At 34.9% G+C, this 21697-nt stretch overlaps 2 protein-coding genes across 9 annotated transcripts in view; both read left to right on the plus strand.

The window, feature by feature from the left end:
* Positions 1–143: 143 nt before the first annotated feature.
* RSRC2 (arginine and serine rich coiled-coil 2) lies at positions 144–16825 on the plus strand. 8 transcript variants are annotated; one of them, XM_011355742.2, is made up of 11 exons: positions 144–309; positions 4040–4196; positions 5359–5402; positions 6194–6271; positions 7804–8016; positions 8891–9094; positions 10616–10738; positions 13170–13249; positions 14379–14608; positions 15036–15125; positions 15877–16825. In XM_011355742.2, exons 4-11 carry the CDS (start codon positions 6264–6266, stop codon positions 16054–16056), a joined length of 1128 nt encoding a protein of 375 aa, XP_011354044.1. In that variant the 5' UTR covers positions 144–309; positions 4040–4196; positions 5359–5402; positions 6194–6263; the 3' UTR covers positions 16057–16825. The 8 variants fall into 8 exon arrangements, with proteins under 8 accessions (XP_011354044.1, XP_023383951.1, XP_011354042.1 ...); XM_011355741.2 differs by having other exon boundaries at positions 152–309; positions 14376–14608; positions 15877–16689; XM_023528186.1 differs by having other exon boundaries at positions 292–309; positions 4135–4196; positions 14376–14608; positions 15877–16689.
* Positions 16826–16969: 144 nt separating this feature from the next.
* The window catches only part of ZCCHC8 (zinc finger CCHC-type containing 8), an 11550-nt gene continuing 6822 nt past the window's right edge, over positions 16970–21697 (plus strand). Inside the window, exons 1-2 of the mRNA XM_023528189.1 lie at positions 16970–19286; positions 20549–20591. Of these exons, the coding sequence (XP_023383957.1) occupies positions 19091–19286; positions 20549–20591 (239 nt within the window). The 5' untranslated portion in view covers positions 16970–19090. The remainder of the gene's footprint in view (positions 19287–20548; positions 20592–21697) is intronic.

Here is a 21697-nt window from a genome sequence, read left to right on the forward strand (position 1 = left end):
ATTCCACCCTTTCCGACTGGCAGGCTGCGCATTCCGGGCTGTATTCTTGGCCCCGCCCCACGCCCTGGCTTTACACGCCCCCTTCAAAAGAACAACCAATCACCGCCTCGAACCGCGTTGCTAAGAAGGCCTATCACCACCCCTTTCCCTCCCAGCAGGCTGTGCGACGCGCCGGGCCTCATCCCCTTTGTGCCATCCGGGTCTCCAGCCCGAGCCATTTAGTCTGTGGCGGAGCATCAGGGCGGCCGGTAGTGTTGAAAGCGGCAAGCGAAGGCGCCGCCCAAGCGGCCAGGACTCTGGACTATGGCGGTAGGTACCGAATCAGAGTTTGAGGCTAAGGTTATTTTTCTACTACTCTCCAAAGGATGAGAAAACGGCTCTCAGAGCTGTTATCCGCGCGCGTGTGTGGACAAAATGGCGCCGCAGCTGCCTTCTGTGCCCGCCATCATGGCTGCCTGGTGTAGGGAGGGGGAATAAGGCGGTGTCGATGGGGGTGGGGAGCCGCAGGGAGTGTCTTTTTTTTTCCAGAACTTTCCATTTCGTTTCCAGTCCTGTTCCTTTCGTCCCACAGAACTGCCTCGAGTTTACCTTACTTTGACTACTGATTTATATTGAGTTTCATTAGGGCTGGGGAATACATGTTCGCGGTAGGGAATGGTTGAAAAGAGAAAAGGAATCGGGTCTCCAAAAAGTATAAGGGATAGATGCTAAAAGAGAGCAGTCTTGGGATTTATTTTTTTTGCCTGACTTCAATAAGATGATTCTAGTCGCATAATTTCGATGAAAGTTTTGTTTGCGAAAACCTGAGTTTATTCCTTATAAGGAGCTGGGGAAGGTGTCGCTCAAAGGGATTAAAAATTCGACTTCATTAGGAGAAAGCTATGAAACTACGAATTCCGATTGATGCTCCGTTTCCAGAGCGATTCGTGATGTAATCATTTTGAAGTCTTGGAGAAGCATAATCAAGCTTTATCTTTGGCTTGGTTCCTTTAAATTTAAGAACTCTTCATTGACGAACTTAATCGTAAATAAAAACTAGTTTCTAAACGATCTTTTCAGAACAATAAGCCTGTTTTGGACATAAGATGCCCGCCCAGTCCTGATGGATCGCGTTGTGTGATTACTTCGGTTTTACTTATTCTGTTAAAAGAAAAATACAGGCATTTCGCATTCTTTTCCACTGACTACAAAGATTTACCACTTTCGAAAAAAGACCGGTAGACATAAAGAAAAATATGTACTTTATTGTTTCTAATGTTTGGAGTATCTAGAATTAGAAAGGGTGGTGGTTCCCCCCCGCCAATACCAAATTTATTGAATTTAGAATCGATTTTATTTTAAATAAGGTTTCAACAGTTGGCAGGCTCTTCGATATTTATGCAACTAATCGATTTAATGTATTCCTTCATTTAGTGTTTTAGGCCTCTTAACAGTGTTAAAATAGCATTTTGCTTGGGCTCAAATAGTTAAAAAACCTCAATTCAAGCATTTGTTTCTGCAATGCCTCGTTCAATAAAAAGACAAGATTCCCTGGAGAAGTGGCCTAGTATTAAATCTAGTCTCCCTCTTTTGCACTGGAAAGAGATTTGTATACTATGACTTGAGCGTTATTAGGGTTTTAAACCAGATAATAAGTTTCAAGAAACCGGTGGCCTTTTAAGAGAGCAAGTGGTAGAAGTTTTGCATTTAGCATTTAAGGTTTATATATGAACACCCCTAGTAAATCAAAATAAAGCTTAGAAATTTGCAGAGAATTTTTAATATTCAATTGATTTGAGGGGATACCTTTATTACGCTACTGTAAAATATTCCTATGGAAATAAAAGTTCTGCACAAGCTAAGTGGCCACTTATCATTCATATCTGTTTTGTGATAGGGTGGTTTTGTTGTTCTTTGGTTTATTTTTACAGATGAAAATGGCTGTGTGGAGAAGTTATTAGCCTGTATCACAGGGTGCCTTCCCTATTGCCAGGCTTCTGTAATGTTAAGCATGTACTAGTTTAATAAGCCACTGACTGAAAACTTTTATTGCATGGCTAGATACTGGCTTTTCCTTGGAAAGCTATTTTTCATTTCTAGTCATGATCTCTGTAAATGAAAATGAGACGTGCCAGTGGTTCCAGAATGTTGTGTCTCCCCGGCAGAAAAGTGACATACGTGGAGAAAAGTGACAGCAGTGCTTCAAGTTTTTGTGATTGCTTTTTTACCAAGTGTAAGCTTTACCAACACTTATGACATCATAATTGTATCTGAAGTAGTCTTTAAGGCTGAAAACAAGCGTGAAAGAAAATGACCAAAAAAGTGACCAGTGTTGTGAAAATCAGTCATCCTTAATTGTATGATACAGCGTCATTTATTAATAGTACACAGCAAAGAATACCATCTTGGGTGAGTCAGCTAATGTTGCTGTATCTCATCTGTAAAATGAGAAAGTTGAAACTCGATTCTAAGGGATGAAAGCTTTTCAGTACAATATTATGATTCCACAAATCACTCATATATTGATAACACAGAAAACTGGACAGGATTGTATTCCAGAATGAGAGCCTCTCCGATATTTTGTTGCTTCCTTCTGTTTTTTTGGTATCATTGTTAGACACTGAACACCTAATTTATGTTTTTAATCCCAACTAGGCTGTAAATCCCTCCCTTTTAATTTATCACTTTATTCCTGGAGTCTAGCATGGAGTTTGGCACATTTTTGATAGTAAGTGGTTATTGAAATAATGAAACCTCTCACACCTCGATTGTTAAAATACTCTCACTTAGTTTACTTGGTGGTTGTTTTCTGGACTACTCTTCCTAAAGGAAGAAGTTTATTTTAGTGTGATTATTCCTTTTAGAGAAAATGTATAGTAATGCCCTGTTTATCCAATCCAGCTTTCTTCTGTAAAGGGCCAGAACGGAAATATTTTAGGCATTGTAAACCACAGTAGAGTCGTCACATTTCTTGCTGGCTTGTTCCCTTGTTTTTAACAACTCTTTAAAAAATTTTAAAACCATTTTTAGCTTAAGGGTCAAGGGCCATAGTTTGCCAATCCTGTCCTAAGTAATCAACTCCCCAGGTATATTAACTATTCTGTGACTCATTTAAATCAGTTTCTTCCCTTGTTTATCATTTGGACCACGATCAGCGGTCCATAGAAGTTTGAACCCACGTAATATTTGGAAGCACAAATATTTTTTTTAATGGAAAACTAGTAGCTGGAATACATTTCTTCCTCAAACGTTTTGTTAGTATTGTTATGAGCAATGTAGGTGAAATTGTCCTCTGTAAACTTGAAAACTGACGTTTAGGTGAAGGAACCTCCTCTTTGAGATAAATCAGACTCAGAAAGAGTGTGTACACTTGACTACTGTTTTAATTCTTTTAAAATTTATATTGTGATGACTTAAAAGTGCTTTAAAGCAGCAACCACTTAATGTTTCTGTAGCCCAGAGCATGTGTGAGGAGAGGCAGACCACATTGTGTAGCAGCACTGTGCCAAGGGGCTGTTTTCATTAAAGCGGGTTAATGAGATTAAGATTGGGTTCTCAGATGGGTAAGTTAATTTTCTGTTTACCCCTTTCAGAAGCATTCTACCTGCCATTTTAAAATTTTAGTCTTGAGGCTCTTGAACAGCTCATTTAAAATGCCTTCTTAGTATATGCTAATTTAAAGTAAAAGCATTAGTGAAGTTGGCTAAATGAATTCACAAATCTAAAATGGACTATATTTTCTCTGCTTGAATGTTTTTTGGAAATACTTGGAGTCCTTATTCTCCCTTTCCTCCATTGTTTTGAAAGTTATAAAAATAATGGTTGGAAAAATCAAAGACATCAGTTCAATTACATATGTCTTTGTTTTTGGGTTAGTCATTTCAATTTATTCACGTCCGTTTATTAGGTACAGAAGCATATTTAGTTATTTGGAAATCAGCCAGTCTGAATTATTGATTTTCCTTTTTCTTTTTTTTTTTTCCTTTTTTTCTTTTTTTGGTGATTGAAAATATTTTAAATGTAATTAAGAACTTACAATCATTTTTCCTTAAACTTTTAGGCTAGTGATACAGAACGAGATGGACTAGCCCCAGAAAAGACATCCCCAGATAGAGATAAAAAAAAAGAGCAGTCAGATGTATCTGTTTCTCCTAGAACCTCAAAACATCATTATTCAAGATCACGATCAAGGTCAAGAGAGAGAAAACGAAAGTCAGGTATGAATTGTTGGGAATGGTAATAAACTCCACTGGCATTTATTGTAATTCCTGTAAATGTGTCTAAGACAAAAATTTAGTTTATTGATATAGTTAACATGTGTTCTCCCTAGTTTAGAAATGGATAATGAAAGTCCATTAGTATTTTCTGGAAACGTTTTCAATTATGAGAAATACAGATATTTGAATGCAGAAATTTTATAATTTTTCTAGAGGCAACAGTATGTATTTAAGTTTGTGTCACAGTAACTGTGAACTCTGATGTTTAAATTTCATTCTTTCTGCATTGGTAAAGAAATATCTTAAAAGATGTGGTCTAGACAGTAATATTCTGAACTTATTTAACGTCTTGTGATGTAAGTTGCAAGAGGTCTGGCATTTTGAAATGTTCCATATTCACTTACTAAAAAAATTAGGCTGATGTAGTATAGAAAGTATGTTTTGCTATTTAAAAAAAAAAAGTACTACTATTTAATGAAGGAGGTAAATGAGAAGTAAAAAGTAATGAGTTTAAAAGTTTTAAGGCCTGAGCTCTATTTATTCTTTGTGTCCACAGATAATCACCTACAAAATGGCTCAAATGTAATTTTTATCTATGTATCAGAACCTACAGTATTATAACTAATTTTTGAATGGAAATTTTTCTAAACTAACATCCTTTTGACTACTTATATACCAAATATAATTCAACTTGTTTATTTTCTTTTGCATTGTTATTCTTGTTTGCCTCTCTAATAAGCCACTTTATAAATTTGCTATGGACTAGGAAATAAGATGGGCTAATTAAAATGTTTTGTAAAATATTGTCTTCAGTTGCCTAAAAGACAATGTCTCTTTTGAACTTGGGCACTTGTTTGCTTACTTCTGTCTCTTGATTATACTCTGGTTTGTTCAGATTGCTTGATTTGTTTCAATATGTTCAGTTAATATTACTAACAATAGAGTATTATTAATAGAGTAACTTTTCCAGTTTGCCATTACATGGCAATTAGTAGAATAATCCTATCCTGCCATAAAAAAAGTAGTTTTTGGAAGATGACTAGTAAGTAGAATCTTAAGTTAGCCAAATGGACTGGAAATTATTCTTTACATGAGCATTAAAATTTGTGTTTGAGACGTTTCTGTATTTTTGTTTATGGTGAATGTTTATGTGTGTTTACAGATAATGAAGGAAGAAAACACAGGAGCCGGAGCAGAAGCAAAGAGGTAATTAACACTTTGTAGTGAATAGGCACTTTAAAATACTTGTAAAATAACTGGTAGAAATGTTTGTGTGAATATGTGATATTGTCAAGGTAAGTACTAAAACTTGAAATTTAAAAGGTTAATTGGGTTATAAAATAAGCATGATTTGGATTCATCATTTTTTCAAGAAGATAGTTGTTTATATGAAAAGTTCATTCAAAAACTTAATTTTATTATGTTGTGAAAATATTCACGATAAAAATTTCATATGAAGAATATAATTGGTTTTTTTAGGTCTGTTACACAGAGCTTCCATTAATCTGAGGTCCCGAGTCTCCTTATGCCTGATGACCACTCAGGATTTCTAAATAGCAACACCCTAGATATCTGTGGGCTACTTTTGCTTTATGGAAGACAACAAAAATCCTCTTTTCATTAGTGAACTAGTTCTGTTTCCCTAATAGTGGCATGGAATTTTGAAATAAGTGTTAGTGAGGGACAGCTGGAAAGGTGGTGGTGACAGCAAAACTTGAGGAAAAAGAAAGGCAGCAGCTGTATTGCAGAAGAATTAACTTGCTCACCCACCTGAGGAGACAAGAAATGAGCCAGCAAGGGAGAGAAGTAGCCACAGCCAAAAAGGGAGAAAAAGCCTTGTGGGGGCTGGGCAAGGGATCCTGAAACAAATGTGGGCAGGGACTTCACCTCTTCCCCTAATGGAAGCTCTGTTAAATTTTTAATTTAGGAGAGTTTTTGTGAAAATGACTATTTTGTTTAGCTCACATGATAACATTTCTATAATAAATCATACTCAGCGTGCTAATGCGCGAAGAGACTGAACTGAAGACGCTGCAGACTCAGATAGCAAAATAATAAGCCTACTTCATGATAAGGTAACTATTAGTCATTCAAACTCCTATTTCCCTTAAGTATATCTTAAATCAGTTAAGGGTTTTAATGTTTTCTTTTTTTTTTTTTTTATTAATGTTACATTTGGAAAACTGCTTTTGAAATTAATTCTAAAACCTATAGAAGTTTAACCACTTAAAGCTTTTCCAGTTTGCTATTTGGCAAAATCTGAGAAGTATTTTTTTTTAGAAGCTCATATTACAGAGAACTGGTAATGAACCTAAAATTTAGCTCTGTCTCCAGGTCTCTTATTTTTCTGCAGAATAATAATTGACATAGTATAATCATTTTCAGATATATCATCATGCATGTTCTAAAGTGTTTGGCCAAGTTTTTTTGTTTTTAAGAAAAGTTAATCTTGAATGGAAAGAAATACGCTATGGCCTATTTTGGGAAACATGAGATAAGTGTCCATTTGTGAAAAGCAGTGTGGCCTGAGCATCAGAAGAACATGGGGTCTGAGTTCAGCTCCGCTACTGTGTAACTATGTGAGTTTAGATCTTAGTGACACATAAGAGGATCTGAGTTTGCTTCTAGCTTTTAAAACTGTGACTCTGAGATATCCAGGATTTTAAGTTTTACTACAAGATGGATTTGACAAATGTTAACGTGGGAAAATCTTATGTTTAGTACTTTCTAATTAGATATGTGAGTGTAGGTTAGAGACTTGATCATATAATTTTAGCTCAGTCTCTGAATGCCTATGCTGTGAAAATGAAAGCCTTGGTTTTTAATCTTTCAGAGTATGGGAGAAGTATGTGTTGCGTAATGCTTTAGGGATTAATTATGTTATACCCAGTTTGATTTCATAAAAATTAAAACAGATACGGTTGCCATTTTCTATCCTAGGTACATGAAATGTAATAGAGCTCCAAGCCTGTTGGGATATTGCAAGATGAAAAGTGATTGCCTCACAGTTTAGACATTGGGAGGAAAATCAAGAGACGTCTATTAGAGAGGATGTGACAGTATAGATATAAAAAGGACACTTCATCTCTGCGTAAAGTAATTTGAAATGCAGAAAATTTAGTAAAATTTTTTACTTAGCTACCTAATTTGAAAAACATTTTCTGGTGCATATATTTGTGTCCTTAGTTATTTTCATTGTTCTTAACTAAAATTCAAATAATATGTATTCGCATTAGATGTATATACTTATTCTGTTCATCTAAAAGGTTTGTTGGAAATTTTTTAAAGTTTTGATACTTGTGTACTTCCCTTATTTTAGATAAAAGAAACATTGGGGGTTTCTGTTTTTCTGACATAATGGTTTTTAAATATTTCAACATTGAAAATTGTTTTAATTGTGGTATTGAAAATATTTTGGGGAAGAAATTACATTTTGGGGTCTTAAAAAAGTAAAATTAGTACTATACATCTGCAACATGTGGGTGATGTGAAACTAGATCTGTTTTTTAATTTGCCACACACTCCTAAGGTTACTAATGTTGCATCACAACATTTTTGTCTGCTGATACCCATACTAACTCTCTTTGTTGCACTATTTTCCTGAAAGAACCAACTTCTTCTTAAAACAGGCAAGAAGACATGAATCCAAAGATAAATCCTCTAAGAAACACAAGTCTGAGGAACATAATGACAAAGAACATTCTTCTGATAAAGGAAGAGAGCGACTGAATTCATCTGAAAATGGTGAGGACAGACACAAGCGCAAAGAAAGAAAGTCGTCAAGAGGCAGAAGTCACTCGAGATCTAGGTCTCGTGAAAGGTAAGTAGTTACTGTGTCTATAAGTTCATGCCTTCTGAAAGAGCTCCTAAGTGACAAAGCTGCTCATTAACCCAGCAGTACTCTCAAAAGTCTTAATTAGAACATTGATTTTTTTTTCTAGCTTGACCTATCTGCTCACTAATAATGTCTGCTAATAGCTAAAGTCTTGTGCTTTAGTTTCTGATAAAGGCAAAAATACAGTGTCTAAGATTAGGGGTAAGGGATGGTATGTTTAACATAATTACTTAGCAACTGTATATTTCAACTTTTTGATTTATCTTTTGCAGTGAAAAAAAAAATTGCTGAACTATATGTAATTTAAGCCAACATAACAATCCTTTTACATTGCTGATGTAGAATTTGTTTACTGCTAAATTCTAACCTAGGTTTTCTCCTGTGGTATAGATGAAAAGATTTTGGGGAAACCGGGTCATGACTCACAGTTGTGGGATTTTTTTTTTTATTTTTTTTAAGAAGCCGGTATTTAACATATATTTGGAGATATCTGAGAATATGTGGCATCAACTTTTATCAAAATTTTTCAAGAGTAGATTAACTTGATTAAGTCTATAATCCTTAAGTTTTATACATACTTTACTAAGGCAGCAGACTTTATTAGTCTTAAATTGGGTAGGATGCATTACATTTTTGACATGTTAGAGCATTACTGTGTTCCCTAAGCATTGTCATCAAACAAGAGCAAGGTTAATTTTTTGTTAGAATTGCTGCCATTAAAAACTCAAATTATCCTTTCTATATACAGTACAAAGTAGTTTATTGCCTGTCTTGACTGCATAAACTACAGATAAATAATTTATAATATCTGTAATTGAAAAGACAACTCTAACTACAAACTTATGTACTTGAATCTCAGGCGGCATCGTAGTAGAAGCAGGGAGCGGAAGAAGTCTCGATCTCGGAGTAGGGAGCGGAAGAAGTCAAGATCCAGAAGCAGAGAGAGAAAGAAATCACGATCCCGAAGCAGGGAAAGAAAACGTCGGATCCGATCTCGTTCCCGCTCCAGATCAAGACACAGGCATAGAAGTAGAAGCAGGAGCAGGACAAGGAGTAGAAGTCGGTATGTATTCATCATCTTGATTAAAATTAAATAGACCCCTCACAGGATCCGTTTGTCTTCTCTCACTTTGAGAGTATTTGTGGATCAGAATTTTATATTCAGATTTTAAAATACTTTAATTTCATCCCGGAAAGAACAAACCGAAATACTTCTATAACATTCTTACATAGTCTCATTTGATCAGATCACCTGCGAAGGGCAGGTGTGAAAATCTTCATTAAAATTCAGTTTTGAACACTGAATTCATTGTGTTTCTTTTATAATTATGATAGCTTAAGTTTATTGCATCCCTACCTTGTGCATATATATTATGACAAAGCTCTTTCCATGTATTAGTCATCTGATTCTTTGGCCTACCATATTGTGAGGTAGGCCTGTCGGACTTTGAGAGGTTGAGTAACTTGCCCAGGAAGTCCAGAATCATACCATAATAAATGATAAAACCCGGATTGGGTCCAAAATGTGTCTGAATGCAAAGTCAGTGTTTGTGTTAACCTACCATACTGTATATACTATCTAAGATACTAAAAAGATGAGCTTAAATGATATAGAATTGTGCACTTGAAACATATATAATGTTAACCAACGTAACTCCAATAAATTTAATTTTTAAAAAAGATGTGCTTAATTCAAACCTGTCTTAATTGGGAAGAGGCTTTAATTTGTTGAGATATGAAATACTTCATAAAATGAGCATAAAAAATTTTGAATTCAAAATATTCAGGAAATACGTTTTGATTTACATAAGATAACTGCATTATATCTATAGTCACAGATACCGACTAAAGTAATTGAAAAGCTTTTTTATTAATTTATTGCTTAAGTCAGTCTATAAAAGACGAAGATATGGATAAAAGTAGACAGGCTTGTCATAGTAACTTGGTTTATCACTTTGATTAGTTTCAGTTTTTAATCAGTCATTGTAGTTTGTAATAGTTTACTAATTTGAACTTGAGATTTAGTGAATCTAAAGTACATGGTAATTTGATCATTTTTTAATTGCCATTTGGGCAATTCGGATCATTATGGCATTTCTAGTTTTGACTATAGATATTTTTTATTTTGATCAATGCCTGTTTATCTTTTACTTTTCTAATTTCTTTTTTAGTGATTCATGCTTTGTATTTTTGACAACATATATACATTCATTGTAGAGTAAAATAACTAGGAATATTTAAGCTAACCATCCCACTACTAGAAGTTTATTCTGCATATCAACCTACAGAAGTATAAAATGACTAATGTACAAGACTAGTCTTTACAACATTGAATGTAACATGAAATTTTGGAAACAACCTAAATGTCCGTCAGTAACAGGGATGGTTAAATAAACACAGAAAAATAGCCATGTACATAAGGAACTTGGGCTGTCTATAGAAGTTATAGGACAGGCAAAAAGGAAAGGGTTCAAAATATATTTCCTGTACAGTTTGATTTTTGAACCATGTAAATATAATTGGTTTTGATTCAATGACATATTATTTGGCCATCTTGAGACATGTAAAACATGATTTATTACAGAGATAGAAAGAAGAGAATTGAAAAACCAAGAAGATTTAGCAGAAGTTTAAGCCGAACTCCTAGTCCACCTCCTTTCAGAGGCAGAAACACAGCAATGGATGCACAAGAAGCTTTAGCTAGGAGGTATGAGTATTTTTTTATTTGGTGCATTTTTTTTCCCTTTTCATCTTGAAGTAGATAATTAATTGTGTGGAGAAAGTGAATGCTTTCTGTCAGAGGATAATTCAGCTAATTAAATCTAGCCATGAGTACTGTGGCACCTTTGTGATCTAGAACCAAGTAAGTGGTTAATTCTCGTCATAAACATTTACTTATTGCACAACTGGAAAGATTGCGATGTCTGCATTAGTTCCTCTTTTTTCCTTCATGATTATTTTTTATTTTTCTCAATTCCAGACTCTTAAATGTTCTTAATTTGCAATTGAAATTTTTAAAAATTTTAAGTCTGATTTAAGAACTTCATTAATTTTGCCTCTAAAACTGCTTTGTCTTCATTTTTTCCTCAAGAAAAAGTCTCTGAAACAATAAGTAGAATCCTGTCAATGGTTTTCTTATTTTGGAGGTGACAAACAATAAACATTATAAGCTAATTATTTGGTTGTATAAATTTACTGCCAATAGCATAGAGAGATAGTTGTATTTTTTAATTTTCTAACGTTTCAAAGATGGTTGAGTGTGGGACTACACACAGTATCTGACCGACATCTACAAAACCACTGAAAGAACTGCCTCACCTAGCAAGGCAAGAAGTAAAGTAAAATCCAAGTTCTTGTTTTCAGGTTTTCCCATATTCTGAAAACTACTCTTTTGATTTTGATTTTTTTTCTTTATGAAATTGAGTTTGTATTTTTTTTTTCATTACAAAAATACAGTTATCACAATGTAACCTGATGGGCTGCTGCCCGGTGAACCCAGCCTGGCAGAAACTCCAGCTGAACAGCAGCAGCAGCAAAGGTGTGAGCTCACCCCTTCTTCACTCCATTCACCTTAGTGGTGACAATTCCAGACCTGCAGCGGCCATTTTAATGTGCAACCTGTAGTAGTCAAGCATATTTTCTTTCTGAATCTAAACAGAATTAGGAAATAATTTATCACAATATTTGAACTGATTTATCAAAAATGGTCCATTAACTCTGACAGGTTTTTTTTTTAAGCCTTATAGTTCATTATTTACTACAAGTTTATTGTGTTTTAATTTTTGGCTTTTGTTAAAGTCGAAACTAGTATATAAAACTTTTTGACTTAACCACCCTACTTAGTGATTTTCAGATCACAAGTGTACATGAAATATTTTGTGGATTTCAGAATATCAGATTACTCCTTGGCTACCTTGAAATTTGAAGGGAGGTGTTTTAATAAACTGCAGTGTATAGGCCGTTTTTTGTTTTTAAATAAGGACAATTTTAAAATTGCTTTGGAAGTAGTATCTGTGAACCTATATCTTAATGTTATCCCTAATGAGAGAATTTTACTCCCAGGGACAAAATTCAAGTCCATACTCTGTCTTTTTTTTTTTTGCATGCGTGATTAGTAAAATGGAACAATGTAGTTAAAATCCTTTTATATAAATTTCAGCAGTTGTTAAAAGCAAGTGCCAGTTTACTTCCACTGCATTGTGCTACCTGTGGTCCCCAAAACAAAAGAACTTTTCCCCCCGCCCTTCTCCTTTATACCATGTTCAAAGGAGGAAGGAGGTGTTTGACTTATAGTTGCTGATAAAGCAAAGAATTCTAAGAAAGGGTTTCTTTTTCAGGAACTCATTATGAAGATAACATGACTATGATTTGTTACATAGGAAGTAGATACTGATTTGGCAGCACATTTATTAATATGTGTATTCATTAATGAATTTAGTGTGAACCAGAATTCATTTTTATTTTGTTTTAGGATGAATTTGTGTTTTATGTTTCTAGTTTCTTTGCTAATAATTTTTTTCAACTTAATTTCCTAATATTTGAGTTCTTTCCCACATTTTGTTAGATAATAGAGGATGGCAGTTCAAGTTTTGTGTATCCATTTTTGTTTGTTTTTTTTTTTTAAATATTAATTTGAGGGCTATATAGTAAAGTCTGTTTAAATATAAAAGTCATTATTTTCATGTTTTGATTAGCCTTATTCTGTATCAGCCTCCCCCAAAAAGCATTTGGTAATTATGTAAGCATCACTTACTATTTAATAATACTCTTAAGATTTACCCAGCTCTCAGTATGTCATTTGCAAGATTTTTATTAATTCTGTAACCAGCGCTGGTAAAAAATAGAGTCATTTTTATTTTTTAACTATTCTCTATGGCAACTGTATATAAAAACTCCAGTTTTTGGCTATTAGATGAATTTAAAAATGTTTAAAACTGGTATTGAAATATTCTTTATCTGACTGGTACCATCTTAAGAATGATTGTTTTTTTCCATATGCAGATATCAATTTGGGGAAATGTTAATTTAAAATTCTGTATAAAGTATTTTATGTCTACATGTGTACATGCAGAAGTTTAAAGATAAATATTGGTTTTGTATTGTGTTATTTTAAATTTATTTAAAATGGTCTTTGGCAGGTTGGAAAGGGCAAAGAAATTACAAGAACAGCGAGAAAAGGAAATGGTTGAAAAACAAAAGCAACAAGAAATAGCTGCAGGTAATTATTTTTCTTTATTATGGCAGTATGGCATTTCTTCATAGAATATTGAAAAGTTCAGAAAATAGGAAGTCAGTCACATACCTAGGATCCCTACTCCCTGTCAGTATGCTGTAACAGCCATTTTGGGTTTTTTTAATTGAAAAGTTAACATTTTATTCTTGGTGTTACTCTTCAACATCTTTCTGCATTTATATTTCTGATTTTTCTACACAGGTCATTCTGACAAGTAAATATTGACACTTGTTTGGGTAGCACTTTAGCCATTAATGCACTGCACATGTCTTTTACTGATGATTTTGGAAATGCAATTTATTAAAGATAATAGCCTGAACTGGAATATATGTTATGTCTTATGTATGTTTAAGACATCAAGTTCTTAGACATAACACAAACATTGCCTGTAGGGGATTGAAGGTGATGAGAGAGAGAGCTTACTTTTGAATTGTCTGAAGTGTGTAATCTTGAAGGTGCTCTTTTTGTTTTTTGACATTTCTCGTAAATAGTGGTACTTCTAAAAATAATATAAAATTTTACAAACTGCCATTTTCTACCAAAACTCGTAACTGGAATTATGGGAATGATGTTAGTAATTTAAGAACTTTTTAAGCTGATGTTTTGGACTGACAGAAAAATAGGTAATTAGAAGCCTTTATTTTTGTAGAAGATTGACTCAGCCATTTAAAATGAAAATATCTGTTAAATGTGCATAATGCACGTTTAATATTTTTAAATGTTGGTTATGAATTTCAAATGAAATGCCTGACATCATTTCATAAACCATAAAAAACTGTACAAATGTTTTTATGTGTTAGCTATAAAGCACCATGGTTCGTTTCCATTGAAACCTTATACCTTTTTACTATTTGTAGAATTTTCTTCATTTTTTAAGTAAATGAAGTTTTAGTACATATAAGGGATCATAGGTAGAAATATGTCTCATTGAAGAATACATTCAATAAATGTTGGTAAACTGTTTTTGCTTTATAATCTAATGCTCAGTCATTTTCGTATATTTGGGGAAAATACCGTGTCTTTTTATAAAATAGTAGCTCTTATATATAAATAATGTATCGTAAATCAGGAGGTTGGTTTTAGTCTTAAAATCCGGGTTTATCTCTTTCAGCAGCTGCAGCTACTGGAGGTTCCGTGCTCAATGTCGCTGCCCTGTTAGCATCAGGGACGCAAGTAACTCCTCAGATAGCTATGGCAGCTCAGATGGCAGCTCTACAGGCTAAAGCTTTGGCAGAGACCGGAATAGCCGTACCTAGCTATTATAACCCAGCAGCTGTGAATCCAATGAAATTTGCTGAACAAGAGAAAAAAAGGAAAATGCTTTGGCAAGGCAAGAAAGAAGGGGTAAGTCTTTTTATTCCTCTCTTTTGTCATCTATTCCTAATTAGCAATTACTTAGAAAAACAAGGATTGGAAAAGATTAGTTTGGACTTATTTTCTGAGAACCTGACTGGAATAGTTTACTTTGCCACAGTTACTTAATGCTGAAAAAAGGCATGATGTAAGTCAGGCTTTCAAAGAAAACCAGTAATACTACATAAAGGAAAAGAGGCTCCTTAAGCTAAGATTTTTTCGAAAGATGCATTATGAAGTATTTATATTTTAATTTCATTACTTTTTAACAGAAAACTTTATACCGTTATAAACCATTGATAGAATGCTATAAATGCAATTGTTTCTTTGACTTTATATTATATTGTGGAGAAATTTAGTACCCTAGTAAAAGATATTTAAATTTTACATATTCTAAAAGTTCAGTGTTTCTTAACAGGACAAATCCCAGTCTGCTGAAATATGGGAAAAATTGAATTTTGGAAACAAGGACCAAAACGTCAAATTTAGAAAATTAATGGGTATAAAGGTAAGTATATACACTTTGTATTCAAGTTCATACCTATGTTTTCAGATTAACGTTGGTTCTCACCTCACAGTTATTTCATTGATGTGTCAGCTCAGTACTTTCTGGTGCTTTTTATGTTCTCCAGATTAATTTCTAATGTATTATCACTAGGTGATAATACAAATAATTATTATATACTTATACTATAAGCAAACATTAAGACAAACTTTTCTTAGTAAATAAAAATGAAGTTGTGAAAAGGAAATAATGAATTTACTTAAATACTGCTTATTTAAGATTAACTATATTTGGTGGAATAGGACCTTGACTTAAAGTTTTAAGGAAGCTCTTTTAAAAATGAAGAAAGTTGAGTTTTTGCTGATTAAAGTGTTAGATTGCATACAACTTAGAAAGGTTCGTGAATGCTCAGCCATCGGTCATTACTAAAGGAGTTGGTATTTCATTGAATGGATATTTATTTGGCTTAAACTAAGCTGCACTGAGCTGGCTATTTACGCATTCTGGAATGTTCTACATGTTCTTCGTGCCCACTAAAATGAAGTTGATTTTTGTTAACATCCTACTATATACCTAGAAAGGGCATTGTCGTGTGTACCCCATAGGTGCTGAATGAATGGAAGCTAAATATGTATCCAAAAAGTCTGTATCAAATATGTATTCTAAAAATGTGATTTACCGATACTGTCAAGTGAGAGAAGCACTTTTTAGTCGCATCTGAATTCATTTTAATAATATATTTTCTGACATTTAGAGTGAAGATGAAGCTGGATGTAGCTCAGTTGATGAAGAAAGTTATAAGACTTTGAAGCAACAGGAAGAAGTATTTAGAAATCTAGATGCTCAGTACGAAATGGCAAGATCACAAACCCACACACAGAGAGGAATGGGATTGGGTTTCACATCATCAATGCGAGGAATGGATGCAGTTTGAAAAAGATCACACTTAATGTTTGGGACTTTATAGACTTCTGGTTCTGATATCAGGTCCTTGTTCACCAAACAGCTAGCATTCTAGCTTGCATGAGTGTTGCATTGAATTTAATTTATTGAGAAATACGATTTTTTGTAAATATCAGATCAGTGATACTGGTGTTAGTGTTGTAATCAGGTTAAACCCACTTCCATTAAACTTGACAGGACTATAGAAGGACATTATTTTTTAGTTCATGAATTCTACTTTTCAAATATATAAAAGCTGCAGGTGGGATAAAAATCTCATACATGGATTTTTCGTGTCCACTGTGTTGTGTACTTTTGTACTTAACCTTGTACAGTTATTTTCATCTCTTGAAACATGAAAAAAACGTTATGTAGATGTTCTTTAGAAGATCTGGCCATTTGGTACAAAATCCAGCACAAATAAGCTGGGTGGTGATGATAATAAAAATGGTTTTCTCAAAACTGGTGTTAATTTAAGTTACCTGGAATTCTTATTTGAATTTATGGTTGCTATTAGAAAACACTGGCTAAAAATTCCTTTTAAAAAAAGTTAATTACTATTGGCAATACCATGCTGAGCAAAAATGTAAAAGGAAGATGGGAGGAATAAACGAATTTATTAAAATAGTACTGTTTTCCTATTATAAGGGACAGAATTGGTGTACAGTATTTGTTAAATATTCCATATGTTATTCAGGAAATAGATTAATTCATTAAAGGGATGTAAGCACTTTTATTTTAATAAAGTGCCTTATAACAAAGTTCTTTGTATGCCCTTCGCTCATTATCCCTTTGAAGTCTTCTCTAGCATAAACTAAAGTATTACAAAGTTAGAAAACCACTTTCTCACCAGCATAAATTTGGTGGAGGGAGAGGACTCCAGAACTTGTAGTTCATTTGCTTTCATTAGATCAAAGTCAGTTTTTAGCATTGCCTAGAAAAGTCCTTGGAAAACATCTCCGCAATGTAGTAGGACAATACATTGCAGAACAGCTTTATAGTGGTAAAACTAAAATTTTTCTGTTAAATACTAGAGTTAAGATCATCTTGCTTGTAAGGTGTGTTTTTGTGATATAAGAAAATCAAGTGGTAGTATTACAATATTTTTAATGTATTTTGGTAAATGTTTAGTTTTCCCAGAGTACAATTCTTTGGAGAAATGGTTTCGTGCTTCAATGCCAAAATCAAGTTTATGGGGAATGGACGCCATGATTTGTCATTTTGGCATCACAAATTCATATTTTTTCAGTTTAGCTCTACCTTCTCAATTTTGTTAAAAGTTGTCGAAGACTTGTAAGGCAGAGTGAGATGACACATTTAACTGCCTATGTTTTTAAGGAGTTGACAGTACGTCCATCCTGCACTCACCTAGAGCAGCAATTTAAAACTTAGCCAAGTTTAAACACAAAACCCGATTCCACCAAGCTTAAAAAACAAAATCTATTTAAGTAGATTGGTGGAAGGAGGTGGAAACAAGTTGTTTGATCTGTCATTGCAAGTTAATTTTATAGCCCAAAAGATAATTTAATTATATGCTTTAAATGTAATTTCTGTGAGATCCACTCCTAGTTCTTCTATTCTGGCCAGTCCAATTTCTGTAAATTTCTCAACCTTTTCAATCCCAGCCCTTGTCTGCTTTGTATTCATTATGCAGTCTCATCCTCTATTGTTTCATTTACTTTAAATGAAAACTTGGACCAGCCAAATGGTAACCTTTGATATACCAATGATGTCTAACCAAGATGCTTCAAAAATTTCTTCCACCAGTTCAGTTAACCTCTCTATTGCCTATAAGGATAAAATTGCCTCAAGGTACCATACCACATAACCAAAATGGAACTCCCTCTTTGATCCCGAACCTGGTGCTTATCCATTGTTCTGTCATTTATTTAAACAAGTTTAAGTCAGAATCCTAGCAAATTTTCACAACCCACTTTCTCATTCTCCATGTCCAACCCTTAAATTAGCTCTTGCTTTAATTTTAAATATCCTCTACTTCTAAATTATCTATTCTCCACCCCTATTGCTACTACCCTGATCTAAGCTCAAATTCATAAGACTCGGTTTCCAAATCCTTTGTTGTGCAATCAGACCTCCTTTGATAAATGGTCCTTTGTCTTAACCAAAATGAAAATTTGTGGGCAGAAACACCACCTATTTAAAATGTTGAAATATGACAAGCGATTTTGGAGGCGGAGAGCGAGTCCCTAATGTGGTCTGTGAGTGCTGGCCTAATGCTGCAGCCTGGTATTGCTCCACTCTGCCTTTTCATTCCACCTGGAATGCCCTTAATTCCATCCTTCATACCACCAACCTTGCCCTCTTAACACCTCATAACCTCAATTCCTCAGTTCACTGACTCCCACAGATGTCAATTTGTTACATATATCCATAACTTCTTGTGTTTTTATTTCACATTTCTTAATGTGTTAGATACCCATCAACATCTATCTCAAACCAATGGCGAGACATTTATGGTTATTGTTTTTTTGCTAGACTGTAGGCTCCATGAGAGCAGGAACTTCACTTTGCTCACTCTTACATCCTCGGGTTTTAGGAACTGCCTGGCACATCGAACGTGGTAAATGTTATTGAATGAATGAATGAGAGAAACCACCGAAAGCTGCAACAGACAAATTAAAATAGTTTAATCATCTAGCTAGTTTTTCGTAGCCCTAGACGCATAGCAGGGCCAACCTATGTGGTTTTGATACTCTGATTCATTCGAGCTTCAAGTTTAAAGAGGATCAATCCCAGTGTGCAATGCAAACAATGAGTTAACAGTCGCTTAGAAACCACATGTCCCAGCATGCCGTGCTCCGGAACAATCTCGGAAGTGGGTATGAGGCGTCATTGCATTCTGGGAGTTGTAGTCTGACCTGCCCCTTGTGCAGCTTCCGTGGCCTACGTTTGGAAAAAACCCTACTGGGTGGCTTAGCGCCCTAGAGAGCGGCGCGGCCCTACAACCTTCGCCCCCGGCCCAGTGGCCCGCTCCGCCTCTACGCGACTCTTCCCCATATCCCAAAATGGCGGCGGAGGTGGATTTCGGCGACTTGGAGCTGTTCGAGGCGTTTGACCACCCAGAGGAGTCGCTTCCGAAGCCCGTTCATACCCGCTTCAAGGACGACGACGGCGACGAGGAGGAGAATGGGGTTGGCGACGCGGAGCTGCGGGAGCGGCTTCGGCAGTGCGAGGAAACCATCGAGCGGCTCCGCGCCGAGAATATCCTTCCCGCCCGCTGGGCCCTGTCACCCGGGCGTGTGGTGGGTGCCGTGCCCGGGAGGGCGCGGGCGGAAATTCCACGAGGGCCAGAATTCGAAGTAGTTTCTCTCGCCCCACAGGCCGGCTGGGAATCCGGGGTTAGGCTTGCGTAAGCCGACCCCGGGGCCTCGGCGCAAACCTCTTCAGGGATCCGTATTCTGGACTGAGTCCGCACCTCCCGCCACCCAGTCGGGGGCCGGTTTTGGGGTTATTTCAGACTGTTTCAACAGTCAGATTGTAGACTGGTCACCAGTTCTCTCCCCCTCTTTGGAGTCGTTATCCGATTTCCGTTTTTGCAGCCAAGCTGAACTTGGTGCACTCCTGTTGAAGTTGTGTTTTAGAAGATACCGGATACTTAGACTCAGGCGCAGATCTGTCTTTTAGAGCGGGGCAAAAGTTGGTGGTCCTAGGATGTACAGTTGGGAGCCTTTAGGATTCGAGGGATGCTAAAAGAAATGGTGAATTACTCGATTAAGAGTGGGGGTTTCGTTTTAAAGTTCTTCCACTTTGAAATAGCTTCCGAGGTGAAGGTGCATTGCAAAGCTTTAGGAAAAACGCGCCAAATAAGTTTCCATTTGGCTTGAGTTCCATGATTAGAGCCTTTCTAGCAAGACATTTTAGTATGTTTAAATTTGCATTCTTAGAGGGTTTTTTTTTTTTATTATATATATACAGATAATTTTAGTTCTGGTAGTTTTTCTTTTAAAATTTGTAAAGACTCCTGAAATTAATTGTCGAATTACCTTTTAAGGTTTTCGAAGTCTGATATTTTTTACTTGATATTTTATCATGAAAAATTTTAAAATACAGAAAAGTTGGAAGGATTGTAAAGTGAACATTCATAGATTCCATTCTAGATTCTTCCATTGTTAACAGTTATACTGCATTTACTTTATCTCACTATGACGCTTTGACTTGGAAAATTTTTTAAATGAATGGCTCTTTAACTTTTGACGGGACACCCATTGTTTGCTTAATGTTTTTGCGTGACCGTATCTTAGAAATATCTGTGTCGAAAGGGATGACAACTCTATTTTAATTTTTAGGTCTAAATGCCTAGCCTTGCAGCAAAATAGGAACTTGGAACGTATCACCTTCAGAATATTTGTGTCTTAACACTTATAACGTTCTGATACCCTTTTGGCGTCAGAGTAGGTTAGTCTAATTTTATGATCTTCATTATTCTGTTTAATGAAGGCTTATCCTCTTTAACAAGTAATAACATCAAGAACTTAAAAGAAAATTGAACATCCTGACTCGACCAAGGTATGAGATCTTGAACTTACACCATAGTTGCCCTTTATTTTTTATCTATGTATTAATATTTAGTTTCTTTGTTAAAAGGGTGTTTAGAGTTTTCATATCATTTTTATTCAGCATACTCTGAAGAAATCAGAGTAATGATCTTTTATTTTTAACTTGGGGTAAAATTCGAATTCTCATAACTGCATTAAACTGACTTATTGGGTGAAAATATTTGTGAAACACAATCTAGAAAATTTTGACTTAATATTCAGACAGGCAAAGTGTCAACATAGCTGCTCCTAGTCAACAAACATTTCCAGGAAGTTAGAATTAAGATGACAGTATTAACCCAGCTGAAGCTTTATTTACCCAATTAAAGTATGTTCATAAATAGAAATAATGCAAGTTACAGCATTTTAGAAGAGAAAGTAGTTGCTTTGGGAAAGAATACAGTGAGTGCATTCAGACACCTGATTTTTGGAAGGTTAAATGCAGTTAACATAAATTTAACAGGTCACTAAATCTAAAATATTGGTCAAAAGTACAAATTTATTATGTGGGGCGGTATTTTCAGGCTTTCAGAATTTGGAGCTGCCATGATGCACTTTCATGGGGACTTTTTTTTGTACCTGGTACTGGCTGGAGTAATTGACTATATTGGCGACTAAAAGTTTAGAATTTAGACGTGATTTTGGAGTAACTTCCCTGTGCCCTCTCTTCCTTCCTCTATGTGAGCACACTTTGTAGATCTAAACTCATTTTTGATTAGTTATTAAGTGTATTGCATATAACTAGGATTCCTCAAAAATCATAATTTTTATATACCTAAAGGTTTTATTTCGATAAGCATGCTTTCCAATAGAGTTGATTATTTAAACATTAAATATTTATCTACACGTGGGTTATAATCACCTGAATTTAAATGATTATAGCATCGTAGGCTTTGCCAGTTTATAAAAATAAGCATTAGTGTCATGAAAAAGGAATAACTTTTTTTTAAAATTAGTGCCATGCATATTGTCAGATTGATAAAGCATTCTACGGAAAACCAAGGAAGAAAAAGAACTAAAATTATTTAGATAAAATTTGTACCTTAAGTCTCTTGGTTTAATCCTTACTTTGACACC

This window comes from Pteropus vampyrus, unplaced genomic scaffold (assembly GCF_000151845.1).
Source record: "Pteropus vampyrus isolate Shadow unplaced genomic scaffold, Pvam_2.0 Scaffold23, whole genome shotgun sequence".
Taxonomy (NCBI): Eukaryota; Metazoa; Chordata; class Mammalia; order Chiroptera; family Pteropodidae; genus Pteropus; species Pteropus vampyrus.

Coding starts and splice junctions, on each gene's coding strand:
- RSRC2 (XM_011355739.2), top strand. Junction 9,095..10,615: donor AGGACAAGGAGTAGAAGTCG/GTATGTATTCAT, acceptor GATTTATTACAG/AGATAGAAAGAAGAGAATTG. Junction 13,250..14,375: donor GCAACAAGAAATAGCTGCAG/GTAATTATTTTT, acceptor TATCTCTTTCAG/CAGCTGCAGCTACTGGAGGT.